The 24,022-nt window shown below is 38.0% G+C and overlaps 1 protein-coding gene across 2 annotated transcripts in view; it reads right to left on the reverse strand.

The window, feature by feature from the left end:
* Positions 1-24,022, reverse strand: part of FGD6 (FYVE, RhoGEF and PH domain containing 6) — a 75,199-nt gene that overhangs the window by 29,156 nt on the left and 22,021 nt on the right. For both annotated transcript variants that reach the window (XR_007904012.1, XM_051784030.1), the window contains exons 3-8: positions 14,751-14,898; positions 11,632-11,699; positions 11,508-11,538; positions 2,969-3,120; positions 2,018-2,174; positions 1,259-1,346 (exon numbers count right to left, since the gene is read on the reverse strand). Coding sequence is in view for 1 of the 2 variants with exons in the window: in XM_051784030.1 (XP_051639990.1) it covers positions 1,259-1,346; positions 2,018-2,174; positions 2,969-3,120; positions 11,508-11,538; positions 11,632-11,699; positions 14,751-14,898 (644 nt within the window). In the remaining variant the exon portion in view is untranslated. The remainder of the gene's footprint in view (positions 1-1,258; positions 1,347-2,017; positions 2,175-2,968; positions 3,121-11,507; positions 11,539-11,631; positions 11,700-14,750; positions 14,899-24,022) is intronic.

Consider the following 24,022-nt stretch of genomic DNA (forward strand, 5'->3'; position numbering starts at 1 on the left):
CAAAGCTCTCCTGATTTTGAAGTGTATAACAAGCCTATACCATGTCCTAAGTCAATATCCTTTTAAAATAAAGCAGGTCCCCAAATGCCATTTTATTGTTTAATTTCATCAGTTAAGAGTCATTAAGATTTTCCCCTATAAAGTATTCCATTTAAGGAGTTTTCCCCCTTTTTTCAACACCTGTGAGTTTAATGAGATGATTAAAATGAAAACAGTCACTGTTAATAACTTGGTAACTGCTGCTTAACACTTTAGTCTGTATCTCCCACAGCATCACTAGTCTAAGTACTTGCTGGGGAAATGCCAATGAGCTGTTACAGAGCCAAAAAAAAAGGTCACAGAGCATTTTATTTTGCAGTTACTACATAAACAGAGGCTATTTTTAAATTGCTCATCAAGAAGCAATGGCTCTCAAAAACAATGCCTTAAGTATTTCCAAATCCTTACAGGAGCCATCCCCCTCTTACAACAAACACATCTCAAAATACTTCACAAAGGAGGCCTCTGTCACTGCCCTCCCCTTACAGACAGAAAAACCCACTGCATCATGGAGATGACTTGCTCAAGGTCACCCAAACATGCCAGTGCCAGAGCAGGGTACAGAGCCCAGATTTCCTAGTCCCAAACCAGCTCCTTAGCATACAATACCCCCTTAACAAGCCTTAAGCACTTGTAAATGTACACTAAAAACATGTGTTCTGCCTTTAAAACAGAATGGATTTTACAGTCAAAACACCTGGGTGGGGGAGAAACGGAGAAGCTACTACCAGAAGTTCACAGCTGCATAGACATCTTTCTTCTTCTAGATCCGATTCTCCATACTGCCCTTTTCATTTGTTAAAGAAGAAAAATCACCCATCAGCCCCCCTCCCCCAAAAAAAAGGAAAACCCAAAGCAAAACAAGAGCATTCCAACCCTTAAGGAAATGACAGGCTTCTATTACGACAGAAACAAAAACCACCACAGGTTTCACGTTTTCCATGTACTGCTAAATGTACCATCAGAACACACCACAGTGTTAGAAATATTAGCACCTTGCCTGTGTATCTTAGCTCAATCAATATTAACAACGAAAGCCTCTAAACCCATGCCATGTTTTAAAAAGAGCTGCATATATTGTGCCATGGTTTTTAAAAAGCCTCACATATCCAAAGTCAGATAAACATGCTTTACAGATGGATACAACTGCCTGAAAACAGGTTTCCTGGGGCGTGTGAAGACTGGTTTGTTCAGCTTGACAAAGAGCTGTTGACTGTACCTGTCAACAGGAGCCTGTATTGGGGAATCCTCTGAACTGGCTTGAGCAGATAATGCTTGAGGGCCAGACTAGCACAGCGAGGGCTCATCTGAAAGAAACATGCAAAATAAATGATTCCATGGCCGTCAAAGGCTCCAGCAAAAGAAAACACGCCTAAAAACAACTACTGATTATATTGGATAAGATTTATCATTAAGAAGTGTGACCACCAGTGTTAAACACCACACCAGTGTTAAACACCACACTACAGAGCAAGCATTTCTGTGTGGAAGACTGCATGCAAAATTACCCATGCGTTAAAATATATCAGTAAGTGCTCATATGCTGTGGATTCAAAACAGGTGCTTTGACTCAGGAGGATGAGAGGTGAAACTTGCCAGAAATAAAGGAAACAGGGTGGCAAGGGCAACATGCTCCTTTGTGATCCCTTCAGTGTTCATTAGGCAAAAAGGCAGAGAAGACAGGAGTGCTCACTGCAGAAGTTTTAATTAATCCACACTTCTAAGGACGACACAGAATTAAAAGATCCGTGCTTCAAAAATGCTAATTATCCTGAATTTGCATTCAAAATAATGCGAATCTGAAACACCAAGTCCTTAAAAAGGCCTCTTGTGTTCTTCATGTCTCAATCCAAGACTGCAGCAAAAAAACCCACCACCAAAACACAAAAAAATTGAGGACAGTTTCTAAAGCCTTGCGGAGGATCACAATTGCTAAAAAGTCACAAAACAGGATATATCTTACAAAAGAATACAATACCTCGAAGTCTTTGACTACTGAAGCAAACCCTGCATTCTTCTTACACTGTTCATCTAATAATGCAACATTTTTATCAAATTCTTTGATGTAAGTTGAATACATCTTTAGGTAGGGACCCTTTTTAACAAATATATCAGCAATTCTTTGATGTTCAAGCCTAGAAATAGAAAAAAAAAGGCACAGTTAGAGCTAAAAATAGCACACATCTTAATCCTACAGCAAAACATCTATCCCTTTCAGAGTAAGATGTGCTAGTTTATGTTCTGAACAAAAGCTTACAGTGCAGCAGATAGGCACCCATCTCAGTAGTTACTTTGAAAAACTTTATTAGGCACACATCAACACACTAGTGTTAGATGACAACCACTTAATACACAGTCTTTTTTAAATGGTCTTGAACTGTTTGAACACTTTAGTACAAGGTTGATTTCTGAGGAAATGGATCTTCAAACTTAACAGCAAGTCTTTACCCATTCCAGTGCCTTTGTCAGTAGGTTTTGTATTGCTGATTTGGATCCACCCACCACAGTAACTGAGAATGGACTTCAAGGCTATTGTGGCTGTCAATCAGTGCTGTTTCTGATCAGTAGATCTAAGCTACCTCTAAAATGTGAACTAGTCTTCAGGACAACCTCCTTTTCTCCTAATGAAATCAGTGCACTTACCATGCTCATACAAGGACCAGACCTTTCGATTAAAAATAAAATTTTAAATAAAAAGTGTGATTGCTACAAAAATGTATTGCATGCCTTGTGGACCTTTGTATACATGTAAATGGCAAACAAGCACATCTAAATGAAAAATAATCTCCTATACTTTCAAAGTAAATTCTGTCATTTAAGAAGGCACATAAAACACAAACAAGAGTCAAGCCATGATCACATGGAGTCACATAAGCACCACAGATAAATTTCAACATCAAAGGAGTGGTATCCCTTTATTGATAGTCACCAGTGAGATAATCGCTCTTCCAGTTCCCTCAGGAGGTCCCGATTGAGTTCGTAGAGCTGAGGTAGGTAATAGAGGATCTGATTCAGGATTCTGTCCTCAATCACTGGCTTTCCAAGCTGCCTAGAGGCATGCGCCACAGCATCCCGGAAATCCTGCCAGAGTACAAAGAGGACAGAAACCCCCCTTGCCATGAGTGAACAGCCTTCAAAGCACCAACACAGAGAGCACAATGGAGTTCTCATTGCAGACATTCCAGGCGCTGCTCCCTATTACCAAAGGCAAGGCGGGTACCATCTGGGTTATGTTTCCCTGCAGCTTCAATTTACTCCCCTGGGACTGCCTTAATCCCTTTGCTTTAACACTGGAGCTTTACTTTCTTGCTCCTGTATGCATAATATAGAAGTTTTTCATTATTTTTACAGCATACCCTTAAGAAATGTGCTGGTATTACATATGAGGAAACCAAGGAGGGATAAACAAAGCTTGTATCTGCAAGGTTGTTGGCAGCCTTGAGTGTCTTCATGCAAATATGTAAGTCAAAAAGCAAAACTGTTATATCACTAATATGATCATCATACTTAATATATCATCATACTTAAAAATCATAGTAGTGTTCATAAGTCATCTACAAATGCCATTTTGTTCCTCGTGGACAAAACGTAGGGTTACAAAAAATTACTGTATGTAGCAGCTCTTCTACATACAGGAAAATTAACATCTAACAAAAAGATACTGTAATAACATATGGGAACCATGAGATTTCAGATGTTAGCAATGATCAAAACTAACACGGGTATCTTCCAAACATTTAGAGGGAGAAGGAAAACCCTGTTTACTCTTGAAGAATCTTATAGCATTTTTATGCTAAAACCATCTCCCAACAGGACAGAGATGAGGTTGGTTGATCCTTATTAAACTATTCACAACTAAAATCTTGGCCCCACACAAGTCTGCATGGCCAGCATTGAAACTCAGTATCTATTACACGAGGTATTTTCTCTATTTACATGCAAACAAAACTTCCAAGAAGGTTAGTAATTTAGCATTTCACTTGAAAAACAACACTGTTGAAACTGACAAAAAAGAAAATACAAATTAGGTGGCATCATGTCTCACCTGAATTTGGGCAACAGCGGACAAAAGAGAATCAATACATAATAGCTCTTTCTGAATTTGTGGTTAATGAAACCTGGTAGCACATGCACAATTCTCTTGGTATGCTGAAAAAGGTGACCATCAACATACTTTTAAATACAATGATGAGTTATATTTTAAATGTGCATGGGGTCCACACCTGCCTTTGAAAATCTGTAGTGTCCTCGGGTTGGGGGTGGGGGAATTAATCCCCCCTTTTCCTTCTCCTCAGGTCTATTACTACCAGTCTTACTAGCTATCTCATCCATACAGCATCTGGCACTATTTAGGGTCCCTCAAACTTAAACCTCAACTTTCCCTGCTCTCTCTCCTCATTATGTCAGCTCTGGGCAGAGCCAGCTCCAGACACACTTTCTTGCTTTGTGACCCTCTGGGTCACAAAGGCTGTGGCTGGGCAGTTCTGGCAAGAAACTGAAAGGAGATACAGGGCACTGGCTGTGCTGGGGGAAGGCTGAGAACTAAATGCAAGGGAGTTAAAAAACAGATGGCATTATTCATATGGAAATGTTCTGTTTTACATCCTCTGTGCAGACTAGTGACACATAGGTTAACTACCAGCTGCATCTTATGGGTTTTTCTGACCCTAGGGCATTGCTTAACACTGAAATGATACAAGGAATTACAATGGCAAAAGCTCAAATGAGGCATTCTGGAGAGCTTCATGCAAAATGCATCATCATATTATGATAATTTTCTCCTCGTCCCTTCCCCCAAACACATGCACATACAATATACTGTATGTACTTTGCCATAGGATGGAACAAGAATGTTGTCCGAATGTCATACGACTGCTTGCACAATGAAAAGAAAAGCATTTTGTCTGTACAGTAATCAACAACCCAGGCTTTCCCTGACCAAACAATAAAAGGAGAGCAGGGAGCCAGGTTTAAGCACTAGATAACACAGGAATGTCATCTGTAGTTAAGAGCATTTATTTAACTCCTAGATACAGCATTCAGAGAGTCTGCAGGGTGTTTTCCAAACACAGATTTGGTTTTTCAACTAGCTTGATCCAAAGTCCATCAGCTTCATCAGGGTTTAGATCATACCATGAAAGACTCTATCATTAAAACAGCCAACCAAAACTTTGCTTCATCACCCCCTCTGCCCCCTTCCACAACTGAGTAAACTGAGGAAGCTTTGCAGAGAGGAAATGCAGGGAAGAAAGATAACATGAAGCTTTCAAATTACGTGAACCAGCCTGTGAAACAACATGAGGCAAACTTCATGGCTTTTTTTTTTTTTAATCATCAAGTCTTCACTACTGACTATGCATTTGTCATTGTAATCATATTAAGATTTATTTTTAACCTGGCAGTGGGTGTGAAGTAACTGTCATGCCAAGTTCATCTTGAGATAAACTTAAGAGTTGAAGGCAGAGAGCACATGCCTCGGGATTGGGGGTGGGAAAAGTCAAACAAATGTAACAAGGTTGGAGTTAACAGTGTTTACACTTGAAGGTACTGGCCTTCTGAGAAAGTAATTTCTTATCCAAAATGACAAAACATAGAACAGGTCTGTTTTAATTACCAGATGTAAAATATGTTAACTTACAAAGTAAACCCTGAAATTTCACTCCAAAGGGTGGAAGGTACTCAGATGACAATTTTTTAGATGAATGACTTACAAATTAGGAATTGCAGTTAAAGTAATTGAAAGCACCAGAACCTAGCTCCTTCTAGAACTAAATCTGTTCACTACTAAATTAAAACAGAATTGTTCTTGCAAATAATATATACATTGCTCTGATATCTATATATGCCTGGGTGAAGTGATTTACATTGCAAACATATTTAGCACATAGTTCTATATAACACTGCTGAAAAGCATTGCTTTCATCAGTCTGTTCAAAGACAATCACCTAGGTTGTTCTAGAAATTATTCTGTTTGAAGCACTGCAGCAATTCATTACAGTGAATTTTAAAGAGATTTTCTAATTGAAAATGAGCCTTTCAAATATTACTTTCTTATTCATTAAAAAACCTCCAACCAACCAACACAACCCCAGCTTGCCTCGCTTTGGAATTAATGTGCTCATTTCACTGAAAAACATTTGCAACTCTAGACAAGTTTCATATGCTGCATGACAAAACCCAGAATATCATGCTAGTTATACTGAATCATCTCAGCTTTTTACCAGGATGATTTTTTCCTTTTAAAAGAGGGGGGCTATTGTACACTTTCTGAAATGCTCGTTTACAGTTTCTACATTATATTCTGGTCCAATAATAATCTTATGATACCACATTTTACTGCTTAGGTAAAGGTAATTATCTTCACACAGCTACTTCCAGAGGACACCACCCATCACCACCCCTGGGAAGAACATTCTTTCCAAACCAGAAAGAGTTTTAGTTTATTCTAGACTGAGATAGCATCCTGCTGGCTACTTGTCCATTTGAAAATCTAGTCTAGGCATATTAAGGGCTTCTGAGTACATAATGCTGCCGAATTACTGCAGATATAACACTTCTAACTTGAAAACGTTTGGGGAATTTTATTTATGCTATTAGTATACACTCCCCCTAGAGCTGTGCAGTATTTGAGAAGGATACCACCATCACTGCTTGTGTTTCCTCCCCCCTCTCCTTCAATGCAGCTTCCTTAAATAAGCAAAGTGCCGTGATATCTGAAATAATTCTGACCCTGTTGTGAATCATATGCGGTCAGCACTTCCCCTCTGCAAAGGCCCTGACTCACAACCCCTCCCAGTTCTTTCCACTGGAGGATTCCCAGCCCACAGCAAAGTGACCTACCCACATCAGTCTAAGGAGCAAAGGAACAAGTTTAGTTGTAAACCAAGAAGTATAGAGCAGACTAAACCCTCCCTCACCTGCTGGCTGGGTTAAATGAACCTTCAGGTACCTAATAGCTGAATGCACGTAATTTCAAATGGATGAAATTAAAACTTCTTGGAAATTTAACAGGAGGAGAAAGTACTACATGATCTAAACATGGTCACGTATTTTCCTAAGTCTTCAACCAACATTCATCTTGGACCTGTTATCTCAAAAAATACCATCAGCAAAATAAAAATAAGTCATAATCCCTTCCGTTGAGGTACAACTTCCAGCTAAATGCACCTGCAGATAGCTCAAATATCAGTTTAATTTAAGGAAAAAAAGTATGTTTGCACTTGGATGCTTTTCAAGGAACACACACACACAGACATCCTATGGGGAAGGAGGAGGGAAGGGGAAGATGTTTCACGCTCTGGGGAACAGCCAGGCTGCTAGATATGACAAACTGTAAACATGACTGCTTAGGAATACAGCTACAGATTTCCCAAATACAGTATTTAAAACATAAATAGGCACTCCTAGCAAGAGTCAGACTATTAGCTAAGTTAAACTACAGCAACTATAGTTAATGAAGACTATGACTAAGTGTGGATTGAGACATTTTTCAAACATATGAGATTACTTCTGGAAAGGTGCCAAGTAGTTTCACGCATTTTTTTTCTCAGGTAGTAAAATAATTTATAAGTCTTTAACAACATAAGATAGTTAATTTTTTACAACAATCAATGATTTGACCGTGGTATTTTCCCAGAATGTTATTTCAGGGAATAGGCTGGGTAGTAGAACAATGTTTCCTTCTAAACCTAAACTATTTCATTAGTCTTCTTGATAAGAAGTTGCAACTCATTGTCAAATACCCTAATCAGCAATTCTAAAGCACTTCAGAGACTAAAAATTTGTCGACATATTCACCTCAGACTGGTCAAGTATTGGAATTCTACAGATGGAGAAAAAGAAGTTGGAGGTTGAGAGAATTTTTCACAGCTAAACAGTAGGTCAGTTGTAAGCCAGGACCAGAGGTCAGAACTTCCTTTGCTCCAAAGCCCATAGCTATTAATTTTTTTAATCTATATTTTCATCACATTCTTTTTCCAAATTTACTACGAATTATTTTTCACAATATTTGGCTATAATATACAAAAATACAAGTTTATACATATATAGATAGATTACAGATGTACATAGTTTTTATAGAGAGAATTTTGCAATTGTCTTCTGAAAAATGGAAACATTAAATCAGAATTTTTCACTCTTCTAAGTGTATCTGGAAGGACACACAATAGAAAAAAAAAAGATGTTCAACCTCTTATCTGCCTTTTCCCAGAAGAGGCTGATCTTGTGGCTGCAGAAACGATAAGAGGTGCCTCCTGACAGCTCCTACTTACTTGGTCTGAGAGTTCTAATATGGACAGAACAGAGGTCTAAGTCAGAAGCACAGATTTAAAGGCTCATGCAAAAGCCCACAGGCCTAAGTTTTTCTTTTCATACAGCAAAAAAATATACACTAAGCCTTGAAGTGAAGGAGTCATCCCAAAAAAGCAAGTCTTCTGCTGGACCAGAAGCCTTGCTGCTTATACCATCACAGCAGGGAGGAAACAAAATTGAAAATGTTGGAATAACAACAGGAGTGGCAGGTTTTGGCAAAAGAACAAAATTCAGACCAAAAAAAAAGACAACAAATAAGCCAGGCAGCTTACCCTTAGGGCACCAGGGTGCTGCTGAGGAGGTCCTCTCATTTGTGCAAAGCTAACAATTTCCAGAGAATGCCACAACAAAAAAGCACAAAGGGCTAAACACTGCCTTACTCCTTTTCCAGGAACACCAGGTGTTTTTTGGGCAGAGAGCAACTCCTATGTCAATTTTGCTTTACAGCCAGTTCACTGTTTCTTTTTTCTGCAAGTGCCCTTAGGGAAGGAACAGCACTTCTATCTTCTCAACCCTTTTTTACCCCCAGGGGACCATGCATGAACCATCTCACAAAGATGCACACAGAAGAGTTCATTTAATTTAACCCCCTTTGTTTTCAGGAGTTTCCAAAAGCATTTCACTGGAATCTTGTCCCCTGAAAGAGCATTACATCTAATGTTTGATTACACCCTCAAGCAATCCCATTCACGGAGTCTGTTTGACAGAGTGTGGAAAGCCAGATGAGTCCCTTATCTCTGTTATAACCAGCTTATTTACTATTTATAGAAGTGTCTTCAAGTGTTTTTTAATTTTCTCGAGACTTTTCTAGTATGTCTTCAACAAAAGCAGTCAGATGAACTTATGGTGTGCGACAGTGTCTGCATATGCCGGCACCCTGGTATCTTGAAGAGTTGCTCCACCTAACTTGACTTTGTCAATATAAAAGAAAAAATGCTAAAAAACCCCCAATGGTACTTGTAAGAAGTTTGCAATCACATTCTCCCCTTCTCAACTGCTTTAGGCTCCACCTCTAAGGCTCTAAGTCGTAGCAAATTAAAAACCTTTTTCTTACATCAACAGTCCTATTCCTTGGCTCTATTAAATGCCATGAGCTGCATTTAACTGGTTTTGGTAAAACAGACTGAGGAGAACAGTATTAATTTCATATCACTGTGAATGGAATTAAGTTGCTAAATGACTAATAGATGGGTCAGAAGGTGTAACAGAACATCCCCTGACCAGCTAAATCTTTACTATGGGTAAAACAACCCAGCTTGGGGGCAAACTAAGTTCTAATTCTAGAAATTTGTCAGAGATTGCTTGACTGGCAGTTTGTAATTCTGACACTGAATCTAGTAAGCCAAAGTGGTTCAGCAGACATGAAATCTACAGGATAGTTTTATCAACATTAAAATATCATCCATAAGACATATATTATTAAATTTAACAGATTTAATAACAGATTTAATAACATCTGTGACAAACATACACAAATCCCCAGGCATACCACTCTGTGGAAATAAAAAAACATGTTTCTGCAACCTTTCTCAGCAATGGTAATTTTTATTTAATTAAGAACCATTCACACAGAACCTAAAAACCAGTATAACAAGGACACTCATCAAGGTTCCCGCTCCAGTCCAACCAACAAGTTGAGGACAAAGTATTTCCTCAACTTCTAGCCTAGCATCCCCTCTGTTAGACCAGGCTGAATACATGTTGATTGTTATTGCTAGCCAATAAAAACATTCTAATAGCTTTTATTTGGCAGCTAGGAACTAGCACACTGTCATGAAGAGTTGCAAGTTATCCATTAAAGGAAAAGCAAAACACATCCTACACCACTGCACTTCTACAGTGTGAGGACAACTTTATCTTAGAAATTCACTAAGCTCCCTACTATTTGCCCTTTCTCACATTCTTCCCCTGCTTGCCTGTATTCTCCTCCTCAGCCTTTTCTTCCAGTACTGCACATTACCTGAAAAACTAATACACTTATAAACAGACACCTTTAACAAATAAGTTACATGTCTGAAAAATATGATAATTTAAAATTATACAGCTTAAAACTTTTCCAGGACAACTCTCTTCCTTTAACCAGTATTTGAGCTTGAGTTCTGTACCAGAAACATGTTGAATATAAATTATATATTGGCCGCAACTGCTTGATCCAGCTTTTAAAAACCAAGCTTGAACAGAATCAGAAAATCAATTACTAGGAGGAAACCAAAAGAGCAATCAGCAAATGGTGTGGTAAGTTTTTTGTTTCCTGAAAAGATCTCTCTATTACCAGACTGTATACAACCATCTATAAGAACCTCTGTTCCCAGTTTCATAGAACATGCTTCTCAAGAGACTGAGACAGAGCAACGCATCTGGTTGCAATATAACCACTTCTGTTGCTCCAGAAAAAACATCACTATGCTTGCACTTAATAGAGTGACAAAATGGTACAAACACATACCATTAAGAAGTTGACAGAAAACATATAAAACTGAGCTAGAGAAAGAAAAATTCTTCATTGATCACCTTCAACACAGCATGCATGTTTACAGACAACTGATCTGCATAAACATGGCTGAAATACTTAACCCTTGCTGTAGACAACACATTGCAGGTACTACAATCCCAGCTGTTATCAGAAGCAAACATCTGTCAAGGAACTGCAGCCCAAAAGAAAAAAAGGCTGCCATGGTGATGGATGCACCATTACAGCTATTAGATATTAGCTGGATTACTTAAAGAATGTGCATTTTAATGTACCATTTCTAAAGGTAAATTGTTCCTGCCTCCCCCACCACTTAAAGAGTTATTCTAACAAGAAACTTTATTTTTGTTACTACGTACATATTTATAAGCCAATACAAGCTGGCTTAAAAATACAATCTTGATTAACATAAATGGATATATATTCCATTTTCAGTCTTCAAGCAAAACCCATACTCAACTGGAAGACTGCATACATTTATTAAGGAGTTGCAGAAGGAACCACCAAAATATTCATGCATTATATAAAATGTGAGACTTTAAAGTTCAACTTAACTAGATTAATTTTTATATTTTGAATATGTAGACAAAGCAGAAAAAATGCACAGTCACTACAATAAAACCTAAACATAAAACTTTAATAGATTAAACAAATATAAGAGGAAACTACTTGTTTTTTGAGTACTTACAATGTGTAAGAGTTTTAGCACATCCACAAACCTATCAGAAAAGCAAGAAAAAAGCAAATAGTTACATTTTAATTGCCTAATTAAAATAAATTGAGTAGCTGTTAGGTTTAGCATTGATACTTACACTTTCTCTGAGCTCATGATCTCCTTGGCAATATGGTAAACCTTTGTTTTCTTTCCGGCTGCCTTATTCTGCAAATAAAATTATATGTTATACCATACATCTACTAAAATGGTCATAAAGATCATTTCCAACTAGTAGTTCCTCAAATCCAATGCACTTATTCAAGTTATTTCTAAGAAAAACATTTTACACTGCTTTGAAAGTTCTTGGCTTTAAAATCTTCTGTCTTTTCAGGATTTGTGAGAAAATCAATTTAGCTTGTAGCTGGAAACAATGATATTAGCTAAGATTAGCTTTTACAACACTATCAGCCTTTTCATTTGATTATTAGAGGAAGCACTGAAGCCCATAATGGATGAAGCCCTAGCAAATAACAGTTATTATTTAGCAAAAGTACTATAGTACAGATAATATTTCTACATTATTTGATTTTTTTTTCCTGATTAATACAGCAACAGTAATATTTGTGGTGAACTCAAAGGTGTTTCAGGAACATCTTAAAAGACACATGCACTTTCTTTACTGAAAAACAAGATGAAAGGAGAGGAAAACACACTGAAAAGTCAGCTTCTGACTATTAAAGGAGCTGCTGGCATACATAGGAACTGTGCTGCAAAGATGCAGAAGCATGAGCCTTGCCACCTACCTGAAACACTGTAGAGATGATGTTGGTTTTATGTGCACATTTGGCTCTCAAAAAATCAATGCTACTGTTCAACATCGGATAGAGTGACCAGGTTTAACAAAGCAAATGGGGGCAGGCATCAGGATGCAGAAGTGTTCACTACACAGTGTAGCTCCCACATACAATTTCCCTCAGATAAAACACCTTTCTCCAAAACAGCTCTCAAGGTTTGCCATATGCTTCTCTGCTGCCAGCTGTCACCATATCTATTACACATTCAGGCTTTCATTTTAATGGACTGCAAAGAAAGAGCATGGATGAGGAGCACTAAAGCATCCTGGGATACACATCCCAAGTGAGATGGAAATCCTGGGGAGGCTGTATTGAGTATCGTAGTATAATAAAGGCACTGAACAGTTTGTCTAGAAAATAAGATATTGGTGACATTATATCCATGAAACTTTGGTTCATAAGCACTAATATCTCAAGATTTGTCTAGATATTTAGTTCTTCTCCAAACCTGTAAATAAATGTCAAGTGCTGGAAATGAAACCATGGAACAGATGATACTCATAGGTTGGTTTTAATGATATTGTTGTATTCAAAATAAAAAAAAATTAATTAAACTTTTTAATTTGAATTCAAATGACATCGTGCCTTATTACTAAAATTAATTTCAACATTAAATAATTTGGTGTTGCATCACATATGTACAAATACATTATTTATTTTATATGCAATGTAGACATCTGCACACAGAGCTGGGATTTGACCTCTGAAATTAAACTTAGATCTATCCAGTGAGGGTTAATTGCATTCAAGTGAGATTGTAACACCTATCCTCAGGCCTCTGTGGAAAGCACAGTTGACAGGCACCCTACATGACTGAATTCACAAGTAAGTCAATTATGCAGAGCAAGGTATCTGCCATCACTGTAGATGTGACAGTTGCAAATGAGATGAAAATTAGTATTTTGAGAACAAGATGCTACCGCTAAACAATTACAAAATGAAATATCACAGTCTGTTTTCAACCCCATTTGAAATACTTTTCACATACCAGCTGGCACTGAAAAGACCACCTTGCATTTGCTCAGCCAAAGATACTCTGGCTCTGAGAGTCTCTAACGGGAGAACCAAAAGGGTACAAACAGGGCTCTTAGGCACAGATTGGAAAGAAGCCTTTTAAATCCCCTAACAGATATAGAGCATCAAAATAGTCAGATGCTTGTGGTAAGGAAAAATAAAAACAAGCCCAGCTGATGACCGGTGCAGACCACTTCATTCTCCTCTGCAGCTGCTCTCCCTGAGGAAGTTGGTTGTTAATCCCCAGCTGCCGGCCCGCACGTGCTGAAAGCAGCTGGAGCCAGCCCACAGCAGATGCCTCACAGCAAGCGCTGAATTACTCCGTAAAACCTGCCCGAGAACGCTCCTCATGGGGACACTTTCCTGTAAAACTCCATTGTGAAAGGTTCAGGGCACCTCTAAAAGCACGCAAGGTAAGTTAGCTTTTATACAGGTACAGTCTTGTTTAGTTTCACAGGAACAAGTTTTTCCCGCGATTCTTTCCCTTTCCCAATTTATTCCTCTCATTTGGTTAAACAACATCCAGGTCTGACACATCAAGCCTCTCTCTTCCAACACTAACAAGTTTCATTGGGGTTTTTTGTTTGTTTTGTTTTGTTGGGGCTTTGGTTTTGTGGGGGTTTTTTTGTTTGTTTTGTTTAATTATTTTTAAGGAGAGGAAGCAAATATATCAAAGGAAACAGCTGTCAAGACTGATGCTGAGGAGAGGCACTGGTCTATGGGCAGGCTGGTTTCAAGGCATCCAGGACTGAGAAATAAGAATGTGAGTATCCCCAAGGAGAGGGATAGGACCCTCAAAACTTCATCACGTTTGGAGTAGTTAGCACTGTCTTCTTGCTCCTCACTTGAAGAAGTAATAAGATTAAAATAAGGGAAATCAGTCCAACCTGGCAGTCACAGAAGCTAGTAGAAGGTCAGATCTCAACCCCAACAGTCAATTGTGGCTTACACTCCTTCAAGGGCCACAGAGGTGATTTTAAATTTTCAGTGCACAAGAGACACTGTGCACTGTAGGATCTGTGAGTTATAGACAACCTTGTTAAAAGCTATTTATAAGTCTCAAAACTGAAGATCTCTAAATGTACATCTGTGCATGTAGTTCCATTAGAGGGGCATGGTAGGTAGGTCTACAGCTCCATGATTCAGTGAAGGAGTGAGAACAATTATGCCAGGCAAAACACACTTTGTAGTAGATATTTTTAAACTTGACCTCTTAATGTCAGGCTAATATGCACATATTAAATTAAACTTCTAGGAAAAAAACAACCACTAAACAATAACAATGACAAAAAATACATAAAGTTATGTTGATTTAATGCCTTGTATTTGAAAATATCTCAACAAGTTACAACTTATGAAATAGTACAAGAGTGAGGAATAGCTTCAGAAGATAAAAATAAAAAGATACCTGTTTATCTTCTTGAGGATCAGTCTCCCCTTTGCTGGAATCAGAATTTGTGTCATCATCTTCATCAGAACTGTTCATGATATCTTCTTCATCTGATTGAATATCTCCCACTACCACATTAGGATGATCATGGTGGTCTTCTAAGGACCTAAAATTAAAATACGTATAGTCAACAAACATATAATACTCTATTTATGTAAAGAACTTTTGGTTTTACACCACAATAAATGGTATACTTGTTATCAAAAATATTGAGAACAGTAGTGGGCAGTCTGAAAATGACAGTAGGTTTTTCCACAGTGAACTCAAAACTCAGCAATGATTTGTCTATGCTAGAATTGATTCAATGCTCATTGACAGTGTGCAAAAGCCACGGTACCTTTGGAGTATTTATATTATTCTTGTCCATCAGAGTTTGCCTAACAAAAAAAGTCTGATAAATCTATTCCCTTACTGGAGGTACAGTGCAACATTTGTATTGTGTGCCAGAAGGCTAAAGAAAGATCACAGCCATTTTGCTATCCTCTATCTGATAGGAGCAGGTCTTGTTTCAGATACGGTACTTGGACTGGAGCTTTCTGTCTGTAATTCTAGATTTGTGAATATACACAGGTCTGTTCCTCAATGCATGTGCTAAACAACTGCATCGGGGATGACAAATACAGGCTGAGTGAAGAATGGATTGAGAAGAGTTCTGAGGAGAAGAATTTGGGGGTGTTGGTGGACAAGAAGTCCCACATGACCTAGCAATGTGCACTTGAAGCCCAGAAAGCCAAATCATACACTAGGCTGCATCAAAAGCAGTGTGGCCAGCAGTTCAAGGGAGGGGATTCTGCCACAGCAAGGTGTTGATTAGACAATGCTTAAGATAGAGTTAAACAAACAAACAAACATCACCAATGACCAAAAAAATCAACACACAAATGCCGATCACAAATAGAAATATATTTAGAGAAGACAAGATTAGCTGGCCTGTGGACAGACCTTGGTCAGCCATGAAGACAGAGAGAAAATTAAAATAGCTTTGTTCTATTACGACAACACAGGAAGGACTCAGGAAACTCCCAAGCAGTTACTGTCTCCCAGAACCAAATGGAGCAGGGGAAGGAAGGCGATTACTGTAAAGTCATCACTGAGTTCAAATGAGGTCCAGAGCCAAGACTGCAGCACCGAGGGTGCAGAGAGACACCCATTTCTTTCAGTTAGGAAATGAACAGCTTCATGCAGGAAAAGAGCAGCCACCAGAGAGATGAGTGCTGATGACAACAGTGCATGGCCTATGCCAGGGACAGTTCCCAAAGAGTCTCCAGGAGTTCCACGAAGCCAAAAAAGCAGCTTTTTACTGGAGCTAGCAGGAAACTAAGACTTCTGCAGTTACTCATTAACTTCAGCAATTCAGAAAACTCCTTGTCTAATCTATATAATTCACAGTCAAGTTGGCCTGAGAATGTTTATTTCAGCAGATGCTATCTCATATTTTATTTTATAGAGGACAAACATCTTTATTACATCTGTAGCATGACATCAGGCAGATATATCCCCCAGCTTTAGTCAAAACCTGCAACAGAAATAATACTGCTACTCCTTCCTTTCTAAATTACTCAGTTTTACCATCCACATCTGCCACTGAATCTACCTCTGATTAGGGGTATTTTTTTCCCCACTGCAAAATGTATTAAGCACTTTATCCCTGACCACACTGAAATTCACTTTCTAGTCCCATATTCATTAAATTTTAATTTTGTTAACAGACATTTTATTGCCCCTTTCCCTATCCCTAAGATTTAATTGCCACTCCAATTTCCTTTAACTAAGATTCCTTCTCATCAAGGAAATGCCTGTGACATCACTGCTCTTTTGCCCAAGCATATTCTACTGGATGCCCACTCCCAGACCTTCCTGTCATTTCCCATTTAAACTTTTCAGGGCAGCTGTGCCAGAACTTAAAGTTTTAAAAATCCCACCCTTTTGGAAGTCAGAAACAAGAATACTTCTAACTGAGGCTGTATTCTACTTGTGCAAACATAATCCCATCACCAGTGAAGGATGAAGAACAAATTAGATGGCCTGTGTTGTGTGAAGCATTTTCTAAATGTAAGATTAATCAGCTTATCTAATAGAAAGTTTCACTAAAAAAACTACTTAAAAATGTTAATAATTAACTAGTGGTGATTTAGGATGTTTAGTAAGTGTCCACAAATGAGAGCCAGTCACTGTATACATTTCTTTTCTTCCTATGAATCACAACATTTAAGTAGTAAGCTCCTTTCCTGGTTTTTGTGGTGTGGATGCACCTACTATTCACGTAAAGGAAACTACGAGAGCTGAGAGAACCATCTACAAAATCTTGCATATGGTATCTGCTCTACTAAAGCATCTTTAGTAACCCCCATAACTCTTTATCCTGTATGTGCTCAGCTTACAGCTCTCTGGTTCTTCCACCTGATATATTTTGTTGAGGCTTTTTTTGGTGGTTATTTTTAAAATTTTTTTCCTTCTTTCTTTGGTTTTTAAAGAAAAAAATCACCTTGGATGATTAGATGATTAATAAATCAGTTCGCACCCAGCCATTTTCCAGAATTAAACAAGGTGCCAGTTCAGGGACAGGATGCAATACTGTAGCCATGGGGAGATGCCCTTCTGATGGTATCTGCAGTTGTGTTTCTTCTTCAGAGAAAATGGTGACAAAGTCACTGTGTTGACTTGCACTTATCAGCCACGTGCTGGAGAACACATGATTCTCCTCATACCTTTTGCCTTAACCTTTCCTTGTAAATGTTATGGCTTTTCTGGTGAAACAGAAAGCAGTTTTATATTTACTGATTACTCTTTTCTGTACTTTTACCTCTGATGTCATCTTTAACGTAAGTGGATGTACAGTTCTCTTAAACTTATCTCTGGATATAGTGAAATGCCTTGCAGCCTTTAAACGTCTCTGGAAATAGTAGTAAATCTTTAAATAAACAGAATATTTTCTAACATATATGAATTCCTCTTTTCTAAAATACCACAACCATGCAGTAACGCTTAAGTGGCTCTTCTGATAGGACTTTTGGGGATACTGTGACCTATCTCTATCTTGTTCCCTCTTCATCACAATTCTTTGTCCACAGCAATACCAAGAGAAACTTCTGCATTATCAGTCATGTGAAACACCATCCCTGCCAACTCACCGTGCTGTGCACTGAGTAAGAATATCTTGCCATATCTCGTGAGCAAGTTATCTAAATATAGATGTGGGGCTTTTTTATTTGACATGTAAAATGAGGGAATCATTAGTTTGCCTCAGAATGAGCAGTTTATGGGATGATGCATATATATTGTCCTGTATTTTCCCATTGCAATAGTAAAATATTAATGAAATAAAACATGCTGGTCCTAGTAAGGCATTCAGCAAGATAAACTGTCAAAACTTAAGAAATGTCATCAAGCTATTACAGCCAGAAAAATAAATCCTAATCAGCATAAAAACTACTTATTGTCTTCAAAAGACAACTAAGACTAGTTCACACTAGCTTATTTGTATTATAGAAGCTTCAAGTACACCTGAGGCTTCACTTTCAGACACTGTTGATTTAGACCCTGCATAGGGCACCATAGCCTGAAGTCACAATTAACATTTCAGTCTCAGTTTGTAATTCCTTTAGAAGGCAAATAGTATTTTAAGCTTTACTGAGATGATTCAGAAAGATTCTCTGCCATGGAATGCCCCAACAGTAAGTATTTTATAGTATATTGGAATTACTTCAATTGTTAGCATCACCAGAACTACTAAAAAGCAAGTTTCCATAGCTCCAAAGTATTAGTTAAAATAGATTCATCCACGTTGCTGCTTTACACACATTTCCTTGTGATCATTATTTCTAGATCTTTTCTCTACTTTCAGTAAGTAATAAAAATATGTAGGAATGTTGAATGAACAGAACCTTGCACATAACACATTGCTAAACTCTTCATTTCTGATCCTTTTGTTGCTTTAAAAGGAGTATCCATTATACTCTGCTTTATCCTTCTGTCCCTTCCTCCAATACTTCATTGTGGGGATTTTGTGGGAGTTTGTTTGTTTGTTTATTGTTAAAGAAAACCTTCAACATATAGGCAAAATTACAGAAACTAGAGTTCCTACTGAAGTCAAAAATACACACCAGATCAGAGTGCCAAAAGGCCTGGCTTATTATAACATTTCATCTCAAATCCTTTTTGTATTATTAGAGCATTTCACAATCTTTCCACAGTTGCTTGCACCTCACTTTCCCCCAGAGAGGCAACAATGAATATTCGTGTATATCCATTTCCAGTTTTTAATATCACCAGTCCCTGTAATCAACTTCACTAATTAAGGCATATTCAGTTGCTGTTTTTTCAAGACCTAAAAGCACTCTGACTCTCTGGGGAGGCAGTAGCTGATAACACTATTACATTTTTATAGAACCTTGTACTTTTAACAGCTGTAGGTAAGGCAGCATGCCCCACTGACTAATTCCCTCAATGAATCCTAGTTGTACACTTCTGGGAAAATCCAAGGATAAAAGACTTTAGGAAAAAAAATTTTCTATGGCATCTTTTCTGTTTGGTCGTATCTAAATTCAAAATCTCTCTTTCAAAAAAGGGCTGCAAAGATAAAACTCAAGTTAATATCCCAAAACAATTTTTGAAGCAATTTCCTGATTTGGGTGCTCAAGACAATAGGAGATGCTCCTGGAAACCCAAAGCAAAAGTGAAATTATTGCTTAGTTAATAATTGCTTAATTTTGCTTAGTGAACTTTATGTTAGTTTTATTCAATAATTCTTTTTAAAGACAGTCCAATGTCTCTAATATTTAATTACTGCAGGTTTTTGGAAAAAAGAAAATCAGTTCTAGAAAACAAGCATACTTGGCAAAGCACAAAGATAATAAGGAATACCAATCAAGATCACTAGTGAGCTCCTATGGAAGTTTTAAGAAAATATATAACAAGATTAGTGATCAGCAAGATTAATAAAGGCATCAATTATTGTACTTTTTGCACGAGTTACATTTGCTGCAATACCTCAGCTCCACAACTATCCTGAAGAAGCCAACATTAGCACATTTCCTTTCACAAACCAGTCTAGAAAGCATAAAGATGAACTTCATATCACTCCAGATGCCCCTGCAGTGTAACCCATCATATATTCACCTATCATTTGAACTTCAGATTCTCTGAACAGCAGTGACTGTCTATCATTAGAGCTAAAAAATTCCCTCCCTCATTGTCCTCTTCATGTCCCCCTGCTTTTCATTTCTCCTTCAGGCATATGGGACCTTTAAGTAGCAAATGAGGATGAAATGCAGCCTAGACCAGGGGGTTTACTTATCTGAGTTATTCCTACAGCATCAGTCACCTCTCTGGTTTAATGACCGACGCACAGATGAAAAAAGCTGAAGCTGAGATCACATCCCTCTTCTCTAGATGCTGTGGACAGTGTGAGAAAGGCTGGAGGGTACTGCTGTGGCTCTCACAGTGCTGACTTGGCTGCCAGCACTGGACACTGGTTGCCTTGTTGCAGCCAAGCTGCTTGGGCTTCAACCTCTCTGCCAAAAATGGTGCTTTTTCACAGCAAGAGAGCAAGATAGTAAGGTACCCTCTCAAATATGATTTTACACAATAGCATTAACATTATGCCATTAGTTCTTCTGCAGTAACAACTCAATGAGTTGTTCAATCAGTAAGTTCTCATACTGAGTTGTTCAATCAGTTAGTTCTTCATATTATTATGACTAATAAGAAAAAAGGCAACAAACCAGGAATTTTTATTGGTCTGATGGTAAGGAATATGACAATTGATTTTGATCTTCCTTTTATTCATATTTTAAGACTGCCTGAACAGATCACACCTGTGAGATTCATTAGTTCTGTCTGCAAGCGATCCTTCCATAGGAGACATGGCAAGGAATGAAACAGACCTCTATAACAGTCTTTAAAATAAAAAGCACCACAAAACAAGAGGTAAACAAACTAGACCAATGAATCCATGATTATTTGCATCACCTATAACTGTTGTGCTATATTGTTTCCAGACTGGTTAGGGAACTTAAAGAATTCAATTACCAACATAAACAGTCGTCAAGCATCACAGTTAGAAAACAGAAACAACCAGCATCCAGCTGAGCAACTCAAATTGAAAATATTTTGTGCACTCCAGGCTCTTTTTTATTCAAATTGCAATTTTAAGACTTCAAGAATTGAAACAAAATTATTTTAAACAATATCATATGTACTGTATGCATGCATTAGCATCTACTTTTTTATAGGAGCCAGGATGCTTCATGACAGTGATACATTACCAAAAGAAAAGCTCAAGACGACCTATTTGAAATGGATTTTGGTTCAGAGCTGCTTGCACTTTGAAAGCTGTCTGCTGCCTCCCAGGCAAGGGACTAGCTGTTGAGAGAGGACAGGTGGGAATGCCAGGAGTTTGCTCCTGCAGGGAGAAATACCAAGAACTACTCTCTTTGTCCCAGTCTTTACCTCTGGTGCTCACTGCTCACACCTGGGATTTCTGGGCAAGGAGGATATCACAAACACTGCTGAGAGTTGCCACCACATTTAGCCTGTTAGATCATGCCACTGGCAGCTCCTTCTATACTTGGCTGAGCATGTTGCAAACTGCAACACCTGACTTGCTGGAACCAAGTTATCCCAGCATTTGCCGCCAGCAGCATTAAGTTTAGCATTTGTTATCCTCAGGCCAAGACAGCACTGATTTCTTTCCTCAGAAGAAGAAAAAAAAAAAATCTGACTCACATTCTATGCCAAAAATCAAGGTATTTGTTATACGTGCTTCACACTTTAAAAAAAAGGTAAAAAATTTATTAAGTAATCCATTCTGTCAGTCACCCTACTTTGGGCACACTATGATCAATACAGTCATACACATACTTTAGTGGCACAATTTGGAAAAGTACAGTTTAAAAAAGGTGCAAACAGTTCTCAAATTATCTCCTTATATAGCTGTGATTTGCAAACACCAGCTTCAGAGGCACCCGAGGATGTCTCTCACCACAGGCAGCCTCCCATGATCACAGGAGCCATCTTCAATGAGACTGTTTGTTGACAATTCCTTAGATCCTTGGAAAGTTCAACATAAACACACATGCATGCTTCAGATGTTTCCACACTCATCATAGCAAAGCCACATTAAAAAAAAAAAAAAGAAAAAAAAAAAAGACAGAGAAAGAGTCTCAGTTTAAACGTCTCCAGGAAAACTGGTGCCCACAGTGGGACAGCTCAGTTCCCAAACAGCATGGCACAGCTGCCATTATGACGAGCAGACAGACACTCGGATTGCAAATAACAATGAATAACACCCGGGATCACTAGTGAGCTCCTATGGAAGTTTTAAGAAAATACATAACAAGATTAGTGATCAGCAAGATTAATAAAGGCATCAATTATTGTACTTTTTGCATGAGTTACATTTTGCTGCAATACCTCAGCTCCATGATCATCCTGAAGAAGCCAACATCAGCACATTTCCTTTCACAAACCAGTCTAGAAAGCATAAAGATGAACTTTGTATCACTCCAGATGCCCCTGCAGTGTAACCCATCATATATTCACCTATCATTTGAACTTCAGATTCTCTGAACAGCAATGACTGTCTACCATTGGAGCTAAAAAAATATCTCCCTCATTGTCCTCTTCATGTCCCCCTGCTTTTCATTTCTCCTTCAGGTATACTGGACCATTAAGCAGTAAATGAGAATGAACTGCAGCCTAGACCTTATTTTACCTATCCCAACAGAGGTGCCAAAAGGAGGTGATGTCAATGTAGCAGAATATAATCCAAGAGGATACAAGGGGACAGTCTTGAACATTGGTACTGGAAAGTGAAACACTAGGGGGAAACCAGAGATTTAACCCTTGCCTGGAAGCTTATACAAAGGAAGCAGTCCCTGCATTGGTTCTTCCTGTCACCATCTAAAACTGTCTCACAGAATAGGTAAAGAGAATTTATTCATAAGCATACTTCACAGCACAATTTTAGAAAGCATGGTCTAAAAAAAGCCGCAAACAGCTCTCAGATTATCCTCTTACAGAAATGTATAGCAGAATTTACACCATTTTGCCTTCCCTTATCATTAATTCTTGTTTCATAGGGAGAGCTGCAATGATCACAGACCAACACTTTTGGAAAGAACTCCTAGCAAAACCAATATAAAACAAGACCAGCAAAATATGGCACCCATTTACAGTCAAGACCTGCTGTTCTAACTTCTCTCAGTTCACAAAACAGTCCCTAATGGGGAAGGACAGCAGAATCAGAAGAAAAAGAACACTTTACTTTCCAGTCACACAAAAAAGAAAAACCACAACACAACTCCAGCACATATTAAATAGATTTCTGGAAAACTATAAATAAAATGGGATAAAAATCTCAAACCAAACATTTCAAATAGGAAAGAGAAAACTTATACTAAGTAAGAAGAAAGCTTCCTATGAACATCCAATTCAAACAAAATTGACTTTGCTTTGCCAGGGTTACCATGACATTCCAATGCATAAATAAGTCTGTTCACTAACATCAGAGTTAATGCACACAACTATCTGCATGGAGAGGAGCTGATGCAGCTTCCTAAGTAGTATGTCAGAAAACAGAAGATGAAATAGTTTGGTTCAGATCAACACAGACTAGATGTAGAGAATAACTGAGTTGCTAAGATTGACTTGTGCTCTTTTTTCCTCTAACTTTTTGCACTGATTAGGAGAAGAACTCCGTGCAGTTGAAATCCCTAAGCCACAAGGCTCAGGTAGCAGCTATCAAAATGGCAGGTTTGGTAAAAACTCCTTTTATTTATTCACATGCAAGACTTCTTTAGCCCACTTCTGCTTGAGCAGAGCAGTTTTTCATAAGCATGAAGATATTTTAAAGGAAAATTAAAACTTGTATAAACTTAATATTTCTAAACAAAACTTACTGGATTCTATCATCTAATATAAAATCAGCATTGCTTAACCCAGATTCTGTCTAGTGCACTGAAACAATGTAGCTGCACATTTTTGTACATCTATTTGTTAACTTGTCTTTAACATTTGTTGACTGTCTTTAACTGGATCAAACATAAATGTTGGGTAAATGTGGCATATTACTATATAAAAACCAAAGTTAATATTTTGATTGCTTACTTTCAACACTTATTTTGTGCCACCCAAAACTCTTTTTTACGTCTACTATTACATTAGAATGCAGTTGGAATATCACCACACCACAAAGCTTCACAAACACATTTCCTGAGCAAATGCTGAAA

Source organism: Manacus candei, unplaced genomic scaffold (genome assembly GCF_025592945.1).
Source record: "Manacus candei isolate 608988 ecotype Guabito, Panama unplaced genomic scaffold, ASM2559294v1 h1tg000018l, whole genome shotgun sequence".
In the NCBI taxonomy this organism is placed as follows: Eukaryota; Metazoa; Chordata; class Aves; order Passeriformes; family Pipridae; genus Manacus; species Manacus candei.